The sequence below is a fragment of the Dreissena polymorpha genome, chromosome 15, assembly GCF_020536995.1.
Source record: "Dreissena polymorpha isolate Duluth1 chromosome 15, UMN_Dpol_1.0, whole genome shotgun sequence".
Lineage (NCBI taxonomy): Eukaryota > Metazoa > Mollusca > Bivalvia > Myida > Dreissenidae > Dreissena > Dreissena polymorpha.
This window is the reverse complement of record NC_068369.1, coordinates 58,889,735-58,907,813: the sequence shown is the minus strand read 5'-3', so window position 1 is coordinate 58,907,813 and position 18,079 is coordinate 58,889,735. Positions and strand designations below refer to the sequence as shown.

At 34.2% G+C, this 18,079-nt stretch overlaps 2 protein-coding genes across 7 annotated transcripts in view; both read right to left on the bottom strand.

The window, feature by feature from the left end:
* Positions 1-11,862, bottom strand: part of LOC127860273 (hemicentin-2-like) — a 483,526-nt gene extending 471,664 nt beyond the window's left edge. For all 3 annotated transcript variants that reach the window (XM_052398268.1, XM_052398267.1, XM_052398266.1), the window contains exons 1-3: positions 11,731-11,862; positions 4,072-4,407; positions 3,086-3,397 (exon numbers count right to left, since the gene is read on the bottom strand). In XM_052398268.1, coding sequence (XP_052254228.1) covers positions 3,086-3,397; positions 4,072-4,407; positions 11,731-11,785 — 703 coding nt within the window. In that variant the 5' untranslated portion in view covers positions 11,786-11,862. The remainder of the gene's footprint in view (positions 1-3,085; positions 3,398-4,071; positions 4,408-11,730) is intronic.
* LOC127860277 (nephrin-like) overlaps positions 1-18,079 on the bottom strand; it is a 393,077-nt gene that overhangs the window by 267,401 nt on the left and 107,597 nt on the right. The gene's annotated exons all lie outside the window — the stretch shown is intronic.

Genomic DNA, 18,079 nt, shown 5'->3' with positions numbered 1-18,079 from the left:
TCCAGCTTCCTCTTGTGGTAGTGCTTGGTCAGGGGCGGGAGAAGTAGAAAATCGCACATTTGATGCTGGCGAAATGGACATAGGAACTTCTGGCTTCCACACTTCTGTGCAAGAATTATTCTTTGCACTTTCATGATCTCGCCTTAATTGCTGCTCTGAATCGAGATCTCGTGTAGATCAGGGGTTCTTAGATCAACTGGCCTTTTCAGTGACTCGGGAGCCAACTAAAAAGTGAGTTCCTGTTCAAGCAAATTCCTCTCCCAGCGCTTTCCGCGGGCACTGAACCTGAAATCAGACATAATTTCTTAAAAAAAATAAAAATACAAACAATGAAATGCCTTTCTTATGTTAATTGATTTATATCATCAAAGAAATTACAGTTATACATTAAATGATACATCAAAAGACTATCAATGTTAATATAATATTACGATACAATATATTTATGTATACATGTTAATGTAGGCAATAAATGCCTTATGAACTAAATTCATGTGATGTTCCATTGTTTTCTTGCCTTGTTATATTCGTGACTCCAAGAATCAGCTGTATACAAGATCATGTATTTGGCGCCTTGATAAGTTGGGTCTCAATTTAGTCCTTGTACTTGGATGATGACTGGTCGTTAGCAGACATCTTAGACCACAAATGTAAGATGTGGTCAACGTTGGCGTTGGCCTTAGTTTGCTTGTGTATCTGCAAGGTCCATCAAATGTCAAAAGCCTGAAACCCTGATGATCTAACAGAGTCCTGAAAGAATGAATCATCAGTATAGATATTTATAAAAAGAAAATAAGCAGAGCATGCACAAATACAAATAATATCAGTAGAAGGTTGCAACAACAATAAAGATGCGCTTAAGTATAATAAGTGTTACATGTACAACAACACTTTGTGTCAAATTTACATCTTATCAATTATGTAGCATGAATAAATCCTGTTCCAAACACAATCATTAAATATCTGATGCAAATTCTTCTGCAAGATAGAATATCATGGAACTTAAAACAGTCATAGTTAATTTTTCATCTTGGTTTTATTTGAAAGATGAAAACAAAAACATGCTCAGAAATTTCTCCTTCATCCAAAAGCTTTCTAGAGTTGTGTGCAACAAACTTGTAAAGTCATGTTATTGTTTAGTTAAGGGTAAAGGGTTAAGCTGTTACGATTGACTTTTAATTTTAAAAACTTTGTTACAACAGAAAAGAACTCTATTAAGTCTACTCAGTGCACTATAGTCAACAATATTACATTATAGTATGTTTACAATTAATCCATCAACTTCATTATTTCTTTTTTTTTATAATAATGAACTAGATGTAATATGGATGCAATGGAGTTACATGGACAATACAATTTGGAGTCAAGTTACATCACATAATATTAGTCAAATACATTATGTTCTAAAACAGTTGATTCTATTGCTGGTAAAGTCAGTAAAACAAGTCGCAGATAACCTTAATCTTGAAAAATCAAATGTTCCACCTATGTTGTTTTAAACAATATAAGCACTAATTTCAGCTAAGATGTAACTTGGATGCAACATGGAGCTGCTCCTGGAAGAATATGAGTAACATGGGCAACCAAAATGTGTGTCAATGTACAATACAACACATAATGTGGTAAAATTCTCTGGCTCTAAAATTATACTTTGTTGCACAGTCATGTTTAAGATTAATAATGAAGGGACTTAACAGGTGACAATCAAAACTTATTTCCAATTTAATGTGCAACAATTTTAAAACATTAATTTCATATAAGATGAAACCATGGACATATAAGGATGTAACAGTGACACAAAGTGCTCTTTAAAATACAGTCGTCCCAGTTACATCTTTAACATCTATCATATATCTGTTATAGATGTCTGTCTCGTTCTGGAAAAATTGCATAAACATGATTTCAAATCACTATCAAAAGTGATTCCGCTTAAGATTGTTTACCGTAAACAATTCGTAATTAACATATATATCAGAGTTAACAATGTGTATGTTGTGACAGAGAATAGGGTACTCGATGTCATGATTTGATAAAGAGTTGTCAGCTAAGTGACATCTAGTTCTGCATGATTTTTCGGAATTCACGACGTAACTTTTAAAAACACTTACCCCAGCTCGCTACGGCCTTCTGGAATCTTTAAATAAAATGGTAGCTATTCTTGCGACGAATATCTCTACGACGCTTACTTCTAAATCACAAATTAGCGCCAGTTTGTTCATGATAGAATGCGATGTTTCATAAAATAATCGATTTTCCATAAACTTCGTGACGTAACACAGTGGGACCCCATAAATAACCTTACTTTTAAGGTGTCTCATTTTTACAAATTTTCAACGTTCGAAGCATGTGGATTTATAACAGAATACTTTGGTACATGATAATCTTTGTGTTTGCAGTTACTATTGTTCAATCACGACATAACATGGTTGAACTAGAAAAGTTACATCAACAATTAAGTTTTTTAAATTGATTTTATTTGAAATAATATTTAAAAAATGACAAATTTGAAGTCTCAGTCTGAAAGAGTGAGCCTATGGAAAAATACTTAAAGATTGACGCGTTTCTTAAGGTTTCTTAAGGTTTCAAATTTAATTTTTATGAACATGAATTTAAATCCTCTTTCTCAAAAACCATCCAAAATGTCCAAAATCTCATCTTCAATCTGGGTTTTTCTTGCTTTAGGCATGCAATTTACACACGATTTTTATGTTTTATAAGTAGGGCAAGTATATTCTTTCTTTGCCGAACATATTTTGTTTTACATGGTTCACTCTAGAAAAGATATTTTAGCATTCAGATAATTATAGGGGATTTATCCAAACGTGGACAGAAAAAAATGTGCTTAAATAACACCAAAGATATTTTAAATAACATAATACTAAAAACAAAATACTTACAGCCGACTGCTGTGTCAATATGTTCAAAGAAGTGACTTGTATGAACTTGCTTTAAGTGTTCGAAAAACACCAATGTTAAGAAGCAAGAGACAATATTTTCATAAATACAAACCAAATGCATGTATACAATCATTGTAAATAACAACAAAGATTTTGTTCATAACATAAAACTAAAAACAAAAACTTACAGCCGACTGCCAGATTGAACAAAGAGCTTAGAAGTGACGTGTTGCCACTCTGCTCTGTGGCGCTGCAGGAGAAACTGTACAGTGCATCATTTCTGTTGATGTTAGAAATAGTGAGTGTTCTCCCTGTGGTTAGGTCCAGAGTGAATCGCCCTCCTGTAACGACTATGGCACCATCTCGTCTCCATTCATAAGTCATTATCAGGTTGTGACCACCTGGTAAAGTTGTGGATGTGCTGTTGCATGTGAGAACTGCCGAACTTCCTTCGTATGCAACCTTGGTATTGGAACCGATTGTGGGCTGTATCGGGACACCTGAGTTACACAAAGTTTCCATTAATAACTATATCAACAAGCATTTCAAAGCTGCAAGTTGTCTGATTTACCAGTATTGCTTGAAAAATGAATTTTGTGATAATAAAATCTGCATAAACGAAGATGTGTAGGCTACACTTGTCCTGCATTTAATGCACTGTTAAAGAGACTATTGTTCTGAAAAAAAAACACAAATTACATTTATGTTATCTAATCTACTGTAGACTAGAAATATATAATCTCATCTTACTGAATATTATCAGATTTAATGAAATTATCCATGTGGTTACATTGTCAATTTGAATACAAGTGTGTTATCAGCAATTAAGTATGTTTGAATAAATTTATTTATATTCATGTTTTTATTTAAAGAATTTGTCCCTATTTAGTCTAGTTGAGTGTTTCAATATTGTTTTGTTGCTAGCAAGCTTTTAGTTGCAGCTTTTTGCCAGATTGTGCATCACAAAAACACAACGTTTCAAATGGTTGAGAATGTGTAGTGTCAAAATCAAGTATGGCATATATCATGTGATACACACTTACAAAAGACTAGACAATAATGAAATAAAATGGCAATCTAATATTCATCTTGTAAAACTCATTGAATATATGTCCTTGAAGTAATTTTATTTTCCATCTTAACAAGCATGCATACCTGAGTTTATTTTACTTACCGTATATGTAAAGAGTAATGCATTTCTGTACAACATTCGTTTTGGTATATGTGTATGTGCCCTGCTGTCCTGCTTGTAGTGGAAACAACTGAATGTTCAGAAAACCTGCTGATATGTTTCCTCCTTGAGCCAAAGCACAGTTGTTGTAAACTGGATCACGCAACACAGCTCCATTATAATAGCTCACAACGAGTAGCGGGTGTTGAGTCGGGGTATAAAGCGTATAAGCTACAGGTTTATCCTTATCAATTGTCAAATCAACTGTGTAGGTAAATACTGGTGATGAACCAATCCATCCAAAAGCTGTGTCCATTGTTGGACAACCATTGCAGTTAGCTAAAAACAAAGTAAAATGTAATAATAAACCAGCTGTGTATGTGTCAGATATGTTCAAAAGTCCATTTTTAATAGGGCCAATTGTTTGCCTTTAAAAATAATAACTTTTAAATAACCAACACAATCATAAACAAGGGCTGTTTGTAGAACATGCATGCCCCCCATATGGGCTGTCCGTTGTAGTGGCAGCCATTGTGTGAATACGATTTTTGTCATTGTGACCTTGACCTTTGACCTAGTGACCTGAAAATCAATAGGGGTCATCTGCGGGTCACGATCAATGTACCTATGAAGTGTCATGATCCTAGGCAAAAGCGTTCTTGAGTTATCATCCGAAAATCATTTTACTATTTCGGGTCACCGTGACCTTGACCTTTGACCTTGTGACCTCAAAATCAATAGGGTTCATCTGCAAGTCATGATCAGACCTCAAAATCAATAGGGTTCATCTGCAAGTCATGATCAATCTACCTATGAAGTTTCATGATCCTAGGCGTATGCGTTCTTGAGTTATCATCCGAAAACCATTTTACTATTTCGGGTCACCGTGACCTTGACCTTTAACCTAGTGACCTCAAAATCAATAGGGGTCATCTGCGAGTCATGATCAATCTACCCATGAAGTTTCATGATCCTAGGCGTATGCGTTCTTGAGTTATCTTCCGGAAACCATTTTACTATTTCGGGTCACCGTGACCTTGACCTTTGACCTAGTGACCTCAAAATCAATAGGGGTTATCTGCAAGTCATGATCAATCTACCCATGAAGTTTCATGATCCTAGGCGTATGCGTTCTTGAGTTATCATTCAAAAACCATTTTACTATTTCTGGTCACCATGACCTTGACCTTTGACCTAGTGACCTCAAAATCAATAGGGGTCATCTGCGAGTTATGATCAATGTACCTATGAAGTTTCATGATCCTAGGCCCAAGCGTTCTTGAGTTATCGTCTGACAACCACCTGGTGGACGGACCGACCGACAGACCGACCGACAGACCGACCGACAGACCGACCGACCAACAGACCGACATGAGCAAAGCAATATACCCCCTCTTCTTCGAAGGGGGGGCATAAATATGTGTGCCTCATATTGACATGGATGTCAAACCACAGTGCAGACAATTCGCATACTATATAAGTTAAACAATTTAGCTTCTTAGGTCTTTTAATAACTGTTATTGCAAATTATTACTTTAATTTTCACAAGGGAGTAATATATTCCCATATACATCATTGGTATGAAAATAGCATATCCATTTGAAAGAAATACACAAAGAGCCATAATGCTGCACACATTGGTCACCAATGAAATTCCTTCCTTAAGGGTGACTCAAATTCAGTAACGTTTAGATGGTGATTTTCCTAGGCCCTTTTAGCATGGCGTTTTTTTCTCTGGCAGCCGATCAGAAGCGCCACCGGTGTTTTTTTTCTACACTTTTTGGGAAATGGGCAGGGTCCTTTTGGATTGGGAAATATTGTGTACTTTTGCCTAAAATTGGGAAATTAATGTTGTTGATTATATGCTTACAAATACTTTAAAATTGATAGTAAAAACAATTTCAGTATTATATTTTCAAAGATTCAACTTATAGTGCTGGATTTGGGGATAATTGTCATGTTTAGACTTATTAAAAAAAATATTCTTTTTACGAAACCTTCCATTGAGAATTTTTAGGTCTCATTTGGGAAAAATATGTACTTTTTTCTATAGGGAATGGGTCCCCCAACTGGACCCAAATTTGAACACAAAAAAAACACTGGCCACTGTGCTCTTTTCAAAGGCAAAATCCGCTGCGCGCTCTTATCCGTTACATCTTTATTGCCTCTTAACCAAACATTGAGATGTTAACAAATTCTAGCTTAAAATAAACAGTCCATATGTGTTTCATGTTTTCCCTTCGTCGCGATAAAAAAAAACACACAATTATGCACACAATGTCTTGCCATTTGCATGGAAAGCATGCTTGTATTGATTTTGTACAGCAGAAAACATTCAGATCTTTTAATTACAATCACAAGTTTCGTAGTTCATTTTTGCAAAATTATATAGCAATTGATTTCAAAATTGACATTGCCTCTAATTTAATTTTAAATAAAAGGGCATGAAAGTACAAAAGTCGCGTACCTGAGATACAAAGGAATTGACATGCTCAGTGCAGCCCCAAGATATTTTAGTAAAGTTTAGTTTAATTATGTCATTATTATGTAACTTTAATTATATGATGTCATTTTTTTCATAAAACAGATTTTTCATAATTAACAGTTAGTCATCAGCACTTATGCCTATCAACTAAGAGATAGCTAAAACAAAGACAACCTGTACATAAGTTTGCAGTATTTAACTCCCTTGTTTAACCTGGTTACTCAGTCTCCCTAATCTATTTTTAGATCAAATCTGGAATTTGTTAGACCCCTGGTTTCAAAACACTTTAAGGTATAATACTTTAAAATGTATCTTTTTCTAATATAATGACATCCCGCATAATATATAAGTTAAACAATTTCGCATCTTAGGTCTTTTAATAACAGTCATTGCAAATTATTACTTTAATTTTCACAAGAGAGTAATATATTCCCATGTACATCATCGGAATGAAACTAGCATATCCATTTGAAAGAAATACACATAGAGCCATAATGCTGTCTCCACTTTCAAATAGACCATAATGCCGTTGTAGACTGATGACTTCCGGTTTCAACGTGATTCGGATATTCCGTTACTGCCGTTGTAAAAGCAATTGTCAATCCATCGTTTTAGGTAAGAAAATCAATTATCATTTAAAATAATATTGGAAGTAATCGTTGGATGTGTTTGATAACTATTTTTAATATTTATAATATTGATGTTGATGTGTTGTTAACCGTATGAATAACTTTTTTGAATACACAATAATCAATGTTTATGGTGGGTGGGGTAAAGTACATTAATGCTGATTTATTGAAAAATAGGACTGTGTGGAGAATTTAACCACTATAACCACTACAGAAATTAGGCTGTAAAACAATACGTTAATACGTATTTGATGATTTTTTTATTACATTTAACATTCTTGGTTATAATATATTGTATGGTAAATAGCAGTTGACATATAGCTACTGGAAATAAAATGTCATTCTTGTCATTGTGCGGCTTAACATGTTATTTCTATTTACTTAAGGGCACTAGGGTAATAAAATTATAATACCAAATATTAAAATTTATATGACTAAACTATAATACTTAATTTTTATTTATATAATATATTGTCTATTTTTAGATATCGGATGCCACATGGACCATGGAGGTGTGCAAAAAACTATTACACCTAAGAAGATTCAACATATCGGACAGACATTCTCTTGCGCACCACAACATAGAACAGCGAATTTTAATTTAATTCGAAGAGATGCGTAGCCTAGAAAACATCTTTTGCTGGACATAATTTTATATGATGTGATATGCAAGCTTAGAATTACTGTGCCTTTCCTTCCAAAGCTTAGTTCGCGAGGCTGCTCAGCATATTTTGTTTGCGGTACTTGCTCATATTCTCAATTTGTTTGTCTACACATGTTCATCTATATCATTATCATACTGACATATATTTTCTAACAAATTCTATTTTAATATATATGTGATTATGCAAAATATATGTGCAACAAGCAAAACCATTTAAAACCAGACATGATAGTCAAGTCATTCAAATTCAAAATGAGTTATTTTGCTCAATTTTCCATCAAATAGTTTAATGGTTGTAACTATGTACATGAACTTTCAATTACAAAAATGATTTACTTGGTTGACAGTATTAATGTGGTGGGCGTCATGTGTATTTACTTATTGATATTATTTAATTGTTTTACCTGCATATAATTTACTATCTTTATTTTTTTTCTTTTCAGGGAGGAGATGAAAGTATCTGAAGGCAGACTTGAAGTGATATCTTCATATAAAATGAACAGTTTACAGAAATAGTAAATGTTAAAAAGTGTCACGGAGTAATGTTCTTTTTACTCTTTTTAATGGACCAGCCTTGACAAACTACAAAACTGTTCTGTGGAATTACATGATCGTGCAAGTATTGCAGTGAAAGAAAAAAATCAAAGTAAAGATTGACTAAAAAATACAAAGTTAATATCATCAAACATTTTGACAATTCAACAAATCGAACAACATTTCACGTCTATTACTTGGTGCAGTGGTAATAAGATCTTGCAGCCCCCTTTTATGACTGGGGCTGTCGACTTAACTTGAGTATTTTCATTTAGCATCTAAGTATTTTCAGATATTCAGGTTTCATTTGAAATTTATTCATGTATTACCGGTAGTACAATTTAATATGTTGTTTTTTGGTATAATAAACCCCAAATTAAAGACATTTGTATGATAACTTGTTAAGTGTTAATTGATGCTTTTATATGTTTGTATAGCAAGATTTGCAAATTCAAAAATTGACAAAGTTAAACTTACTTTGTGAATACTGCTGTACTTCTTTATGAAGTTGATACTGAATTACTATTGTATTTAACATGTGAAATTTGTATGCTTACTATTATGTAATAGTATTATTTATGTAGTGTTTATTTTGATAAAGTAAAGAAACCCATGTGAGCATGTAATTGGAAACTAAAAACTTAAAAGACCACAAACAAGCATCATTAGGTTTATATTTTATTCTCTGCCATAGGAGGAGGGATATAGAATTGGCGTCGTCTGTCCATTTGTATGTCTCAAACTTTTCAATGAGGAGAAATGTAGTGCACAAGAACCATAACCCTACACTTTCTTAAATCAGAGTTATTGCCCGTTTTTGTTTATTTATGAGGACTCTATCTCAGATACTGTAGAAGATTTCTACATAAACTCCATGTTTTGTTAGGATTCTACCATACATCAAGGAATTTGCACCCATCCATATACACAATTTTAATTGCGTGTGATACAAAATCAAAAACAATTCTTGTTTGTTATGAAACCCCTGTTTTATTAACATGCATAATCAGATTGCATATGTATCTCATCAATAACAGTAATAACAAAGAAGCAAAAAACATTAATACATGTTTACACTTATGTTAATACATACACTTTGTTTTGATTATGCAAAAATAAATATAAAATGGTTTGTTTATATAGTTCTTTGAGATAAAAAGCTTTCCATTAACACCAGGGTCCCTGTCTGTCACTGCGGTTGTAATATTTTACTCACTGCATAACGACACCTTCCGTGATGTTTGATGGTGTCCGTGTACTTCTTACACAGCGTCAAACCTTATAGCCAGTAACAAATCGTACGACTTATCTTTGTCAAGTCTGAAAACAACAGAAGAATAGCACATTTTAACTGGAGTGCTTTTACTTTCTTTGTTGTTTATTTATACAAAAACACATATGTGTACAAATAAGCAAAATAAAGCAAAATATGATTTATGATATTTAGAAATTTACAATACCAGGTAAATCAATATGAAGTAAATATTATATTTTAACATAAAATATGTTTGTTAAAAAAAATAGATAAAACTTCAACAGGTTGGTATATTTATACTTATGTTCAGTCAGGGACATATACAACATGTCCCTGGTTCAATTCAAAATAAATTCTTTTGAACAATGCACACTTAATTCAGTATTCCAACATGTAATATTTGGTTAATATTATATTTTATCAGTAAAGAGGTATACCTTCTAGAATCTTATAATAAGGTGTTCATATTAATTGCTGGATTTAGTTTAAGTATACACTTGCCTTGGACATTAATAACATTCAGACACACAAAAAGTCTTGTTTAACAGGACCATCATGCTATTTGTCCATGACAATTAGGCATATTTGAAGGATGCAAAAATGGAATCTGAAACAAAACATTTGTGCATCAATTGTTGTCCTGAAATTTTAAACGAATAATGAAAATGTTTTATTTCACTCCCACCCTCTACAGTACCATTAAAAAATCTAAAACGGCTGAAAACCCATCGAAAGACAATTACTTGAGTGCATATACACAAAATTCAATATAATTTACGTAACATATCCTACATTATCTGACAAAAAAAACATTTTGATACATACTGTATTCACCGGAGTTGATTATTTTCGTTATTGCGCAAGAAGAATCAATGTTTACGTTCAACCGGAAGTCATCAGTTGGTTATGCCGAAATGAATTATGGGTTACTGGAATATAGCGAAGTGAGAGAATCTTCTCCACAGCAGGAGACCTCGTAAGTGCTCACAGGGCTTGCCTTGACCCCGGACAATGTTGATATGTTAATTTTTGTGAAAACAGAACATCAAACTGTATGAACAGTGAAAAGTGTATGTGTACGAGCAAACTATTAAGTGAATAGGTGTTAAGGTTTCGTTTTATTTTGACATTGCTAAAATGTTAATCAAGAACTTTGTTATGTTTTTTGGTAATAAATGTTTAATGTTTTTTAGTCATATCTTACTTCTTAAACATTGATTTCTTTTATTTAGCCAGAAAATCCTCGTTTTCTCTTATCTGAGGTATCCGGGATCGAAAAACTGTGAGAAACCATATTTGGATTCGGATTCGGATCCGACCAATTTTTTTGAATTCGTTGAAGCCCGTATTGTAATGAAACTTGGATATCCATTTGAAAGAAATACACAAAGAGCCATAATGCTGCACAAATTGGTCACCAACGATTCCTGGAGATGACCCAATCCATCCAAAAGGTGTGTCTTTTGTTAAAGAAGTTATAGTTTAATATACAATCAATCTTATCTTGCAATACTTGTTTTCTTGTATATTTTATGTCTGAAGAAAATAAGCTGTTCTGATTTGAAACAATACTAATCTAGTCCACGTAGCTCGGCTATACTGTCGTTGACAGAATGTTGAAGTCCCACACTTAAACTTAGCAGCAAATAACTAGCATATTCAAATATAAATAGTACAAATAAAAACAGAGTACAGCCTTTCATTTTAAATATAAGTGCTATTATATATTATAACACGTCTTGTATAAATACAGTCATTTGGACTCACATGCATGTTGTTTTTCCGAAGAGCAACACATGACATATTTTCACTAAACATCTTGGAATGATTACGATTTGAAATATTTAGAATACCTTAACACATAAATGCGATTTTATTTTAGTAACTGTTCACAAATGTTCGCTGTTATTCAAAAAACCGTCGTCCGAATGATATATTGCAATATAAAACATACACATCAAAGTTAACACATTTATTCTATTTTAAGCAATGCAATACCAACAGTATATACGGCTTGAAGTCCATCAAAGTTTAAAATGAGTAATATTGAACTAGGCTTTTACACAAACATTAACGACAAATTGTAAAAACTAACCTTTTGTCAAAATGAAAACAAAAAACATCCATTTATCTAGATACATCTTTAACATCGAAGCATTTATTTTCGTCCTATTAGATTGTAACCGTGTGTACACAGCAAGTTGGATTTTAAACTAGGAAGTTTAAATATAGAGCTAGTATGTACCAATGAACCAAATGTATGAAGAAGGAAGTTAATTTTCTAGGGAAGGTAGGTCGAGTGCTTTACATGTATATTAATTTATTATCTTTTTTATTTAATCAACTAAAAACAATTTAAAACGGCCACCTTACAAACTACGCGGACCCGACATTTCGCAAACCTAAGTACATTTTTGTTTTGTGTAATTACTTTAAATACAGGCTAAAATCGCACGTGAGTTCAAAAATGTCGGCCTGTTGAAATTTAAATCGCCCCCTTGGTGCAAAAAGGTACCATGTGACATTGAAATAAGAAGGCACGTGGTACCTTTCTGTCATATTGGGCGATATAAACACAGGTTTCAAAAGGCGCTGGACCGTAAGTTGCGATGCATAATTTAACGGCAAGAACGGTAAAAAAATCATACATTTTATGGAATTATGGTACCGAGGTACGTGAACTTAGCAGGCAAAATGCCCTTTACTCCGCGAAGATTTCAGTCTAATTGTATAGAATAAGTATCCAATACTTCTCCAGCAGCTGGAGTTTCACTTCTTTAAATTGGGTCGGGTCGGATCGAGGACGAGTGAGTCACGCGAGTTGTGTATCGTGTTATTTCTTCAAATTTGACACAGCATTTGTAAAAATATTGCCAAAAATGTACTTTTCTAGAAAGGTAAGTCGTTTCTTCATTTAATAAGACCGAGTTCGTGTATCGGCAACAATCAAGGTATTTCACAGGGTAATATGCATCGATCAATCGGCGATCGTCTGATGGTCGGAGGGCCCCTTCACGATGACTGACAGACGCCGGGCGGAGCTCGTCATGATATACGTCTAAATTTGCCGGGTACGTGTTAGTATATTTTCCGTACCTGGGGTACATTTAAGTATACTTAAGAGTACCCGGAGTACATGTAAGTATAGTACCCGAGTCGACAATGACCAATCGAGCCCAATTTATCGTTATAATTCCTGGGTACGTTTCAGTATATTTTCCGTACCCGGGGTACATTTAAGTAGTACCCAACAATAACCAATCGAGCATTAATAACTGATAAACGAAACAAAAATGAATATATTTTATATATCAATACAATACATTACCCGTATACTTCAAGATACCCGTATCAACACATTTAAACTTAACAAAATATGAATAAACACTAACAGAACATAAACAAAGCTTTTGCTTTAAATTTAAGCAATTATAACGCAAAAAACGAACTTATTATGTAATGGAATGAGAATAACAATGGGCTTTTTATTAATTTCCCAGTCACAAATAATCCGGTCGCCGGTCGATGTGTCCGATCTCCAGGCATTTTGTAGCATCGCGCGGCGTCAGGATTAATTTGTTTAGGCCAATTAAAAAATTTACCCGACGTCGGGCTCGGGCAGGAATCGAATTCAGATCGAAAAAAGATTGGACGATCAACGCACGGTAATCGCCCGGCGCCATCCGACATCGGATAATTAATTTGAAAAACAACCATAGCCGTAAACGACCAATTTAGCGTAAAAATCCCCGGGTACGTTTCTGTTTATTTTCCGTACCCGGGGTACATTTAAGTATACTTAAGAGTACCCAGAGTACATTTAAGTAGTACCCAAGCCGACAATGACCAATCGAGCATATATTGGTGGTTGTTGGCTATTTTTTTTTCGAATTAATTATGTTCATATTTATTTCAAAACTTTGTTAAATAAACTCTGTATTTTCGAAATCCTATCCAAACAAGCATGTTGATGCAGGTTTTGTTCAAAAAGAAATTTGTTTCGTATTCCGTAGAGCGTTTTACGACATCGGATTTTGGGCGGGAATAAATCTCGGGTACAGTCTTAATTGGCCGGGCACGTGTTAGTATATTGTTTGTACCCGGAGTACATTTAAGTAGTGCCGGAACCGACAATGACCAATCGAGCGTTAGCATTGCAATTACATTAAAATATAATAACACTTCGAACCATATTTGCCAAAAATTTTCAAACTGATTTACAAAAACGTTGAACAAGAGAAATAGAGCTTGAGTAATTGCATATTTAGCAGAAGTGAGTGCTCTAAATAGCTTTGGAAATAATTTCAGTTTCTACTGTGTAGAATGTAAACGTACGTTGTGCTAACGATGAATTTAGATGAAAATGAAACACATAATGATGATGATAGTGCTGATGCCATCGATAGCGACTGATTTGGTTTGCAACGATTTACCTTTTTATGTCTTTCATATTAACTCGGTTTAATTATGTATTATTGTAAACGTTTTGATGAAGTCTTATGTTCATATTGCCTATTCATTACACCGTCAGTACTGTAAGTATATTTATTCATCGTATAGCGTAGCTATTGTTTGAAAAGTAACCTACGTATGAAACTTACCGAGACCATTGATAAGACCTTTGTACAGTACCACATATAATGAGCATTATTGTGATATTTTGATATAACGTTTGCTTTTTGCTATAAAAGCCTAAATTAAACAGTTCGCCAATTCAATTTCGACCAAAGTGCATGTTTAGTACAAACCTGATGAGACATGTCTTCAAATGCATTTTCAAATATTAGTCTATGCAAATCGTGTAGAGCTTAAAGAACATCCCAAATCGGACACCACACGAAACCGGACAAAGGGTGGTCACAATACTTTTTGCTCTAAATGGCTGCTGATGTATATTGGATATTGTGTCCGTTTAGCTAAGCCAGTTCCAGGTGTGATACCCATTGAGGGAGTGTTCTAAGATCTTCTCTTCAGACACCAAGTATAGGTTCTACAAAAGGAAACGGTCAGACGGTATCTCAATACGGCTTAGGCTATCAGAGAAATATATTTAAAATAAATAGGTTCAAACTAAGTATAATATAATGCTATTAATATAACCATTCTGCACAATTATTCATTTCACCTATATACAAGTGCCATTCCAGTCTTGGTGGTTTCTTAATTATTTCAAAAGTCCAATAACTGTGAAACATAAGTGTGTATAAAGTGATCCACACATTTGCGGCTGATGATAACTAAGCATGATATTAAAGATACTTATACATTCAATTTCCACTTTCAGTTTTATGACACTTAATAATTCTGAAAACATGATGGTCTAAAAGGCCCAACGTCGCTCACCTTTAGAAGGGAATGACCTGTTCTGTGCAGCCCAAGATTTCATTAGAACAAATGTTCTAAACCTCTTTCATGAATAGTCATAACCCTGGCGGCCACGTTTTTCACAGGATACATATTCGTACACATCCAAAATATTATTTAAACAAATATTCTGACCAAGTTTCATGAAGATTGGACATAAATGTGACATAAAGAGTGTTAACAAGGAAAAATGCCCCGCCCCCTGGTGGCCATGTTGTTCATCTAACTGGAACAATTTTTGAACTCGTCCAAGATAATATTGGGACAATTCTTGTGACCATGTTTCATGAAGAACAGAAAATAAATGTGGCCTCTAGAGTGTTAACAAGGTTTTACTATAGCTATAAAACTAATGGCTATTAGCGATATAAGGCAACATGAACAGCCCCCTGGTACCAATGTTTTTCAACCAACCGAAACTTTTTTTCAAAACATCTAAGATATCATTAGGACATATCTTCTGACTAAGTTTCATGATGATCGGACAATAAATGTGGCCTCTAGAGTGTAAACAAGGTTTTACTATATTAGCCATATAAGGAAAACGCCATGCCCCCTTGGCGACCATGTTTTTCAACCTACCTAAACCATTTTTAAACGCGTCCAAGATATAATTAGGATTAATCTTCTGACCAAGTTTCACGAAGATCGAACAATAAATGTGGCCTCTAGAATGTTAACAAGGTTTTACAAAAGCCATAAAAAGCAATATAATTAAACATGCCCCGCCCCCAGGTAGCCATGTATTTCAAGCAACCGGACTTATTTTCAAACTTTTCCAAGATATCATTTGGACAAATCTTCAGACCAAGTTTCATGATGATCAGACAATAAATGTGGCCTCTTGAGTGTTAACAATGTTTAACTAAAGCTATATAATAACAAATGCCCCGCCCACTTGGCGGCCATGTTTTTCAACCAACCAGAACCATTTCCAAACTCATCCAACATATCATTGGGACAAATCGTCTGACTAAGTGTCATTAAGATCGGAAAATAAATGTGACCTCTAGAGTGTTAACAAGGTTTAACTAAAGCCAGAAATAGCCATATAAGGAAAAATGCCTCGCCCCCTGGTGACCATGTTTTAAAGCAACCGGAACCATTTTCGAACTTGTCCAATATATCATTAGGACAAATCTTCAGACCTAGTTTCATGATTATCGGACAATAAATGTGGCCTTAAGAGTGTTAACAAGGTTTTACTATAGCTAAATAAGGAGCAATGCCCCACCCCCTGGCGGCCATGTTTTTCAACCAACCGGAATCATTTTCGAACTCGTCCATGATATTATTGGGATAAATCTTCTGACCAAGTTTTATGAAGATCAGACAATAAATGTGGCCTCTTGAGTGTTAACAAGGTTTTACTATAGCCATGTATAGCCATATAAGAAGAAAATACCCCGCCCCTTGGCAGCCATCTTTTTCAAGCAAACGTAACCATTTTCAAACTCAACGAAGATATTATTGAGACCAATCGCCTGACCAAATTTCTTGAAGATTGGACAATAAATGTGGCCTCTCAAGTGTAAACAAGGCAAATGTTGGTGACGCACAATGCACGACGGACGAAAGGCGATCACAAAAGCTCACCATGAGCACCTTGTGCTCAATTGAGCTAATAACAAATTGTATCCACTGGCAACAGGTACACCATTTGATTTAATGTTCTCTATTTTGACTATTAACCATGTTAGACTACTTTAAAAGTCAAACTTTCTAATAACTAAAATATTTTCTCTGGCATTTTTCAATTTAAATTTCGATGCCTATATTGAAAAACGTCCAAAAATTTCGCACCCTGTACCAGAGATTGATTAATGCAATCATTAATGATACAGAGTGCAACATCACGCTTTCGGTTAGCGCAGTTGCTGGTACATGCGCTATAACGGACAAGTGGGGTTTATTCGGGTACTCCTGCTCCCCACCCCTCCCCGAAAAGACAACACCAAAATAGAAAATACCAAGCAATATAGCAAACAAATAGCTGGAAATTATAGCTTAATTAAAATTGTGTGCCAACTTTCGTAAATCTAGTAAGTTAATTAGGTAAGAGTGCTGGAACACACTCGAGGGCCACAAATAATGCAGCCTCAGGCGTGAAGAGACCTAATAAACTTTTGAATATATACACACAGTGCAAGATCTCACATCATAACACAAGCGAGCGCATTTTTCATTATTGTGACATGTTCATAGATTATTAAATTAAAATTTCCCAACGTTATATCAAAGATTCAAACAATTAAGGACCACTGTATAGCAAGGAGCAAAATAACACTTAGAACAAGGAAACATGCTGAAAAATTGTGTTTCACAGTAAACAAATTGAAGTTGATTGAATTGTAAAGCGTTAAGCAAAATCAACCTTCGCGAATAGTGACTAGTTGTCCCAAGAATACCTCTATCATATCTTTGACGTCAATAACCCATCGCATAATGATAGGCAGTTGCAATATGTTTTTTATTCTTCATTTGTTAACTATACACCATATATTAAAATTTCAATTATGTACACAATAACACAGATTTGCATAAATTAGACACAATTTACAAACAGCAAATCCTTTCAGATCTACAACGAGTATTCATGTAAATTTATTGTTAACCATTAAAAACAACGAGAAGATGAGCGAGGAGTTTGAAGTGAAATAATCTAATATGTTAAACTGCCATTGTTGTTGTTTTATATTGTGAAAGCGCTTTGATTGAAAGTTAATGACGATTTACAATAGACCCAATGAGCAGGAACTTCAGGGCCAGGCCTGTAATACAAATCATAGTTAAAATCATGGTGGAGGCACTTGTTCTTTTTTCTTTTCATTTTTTGTATTAGTATGTTCTGCTTCTTTTATTTCAATTAAGCTGTTCATGTTTTGTATTTAAGTCCATTTGTTCAGCCGTTTTAAAGGCATTAAAACACTTTAAAAACAAGTCATAACTTAAACAAAACATAGACCACAATAGCTTACGAGTATGAACCGGATATAACAAAGACTAGATAAAAATGCTGTTAGTCACTCTGTTCATTAGTCCTGATATTAATTATAATTTGATGTACGACTCGACAAGTA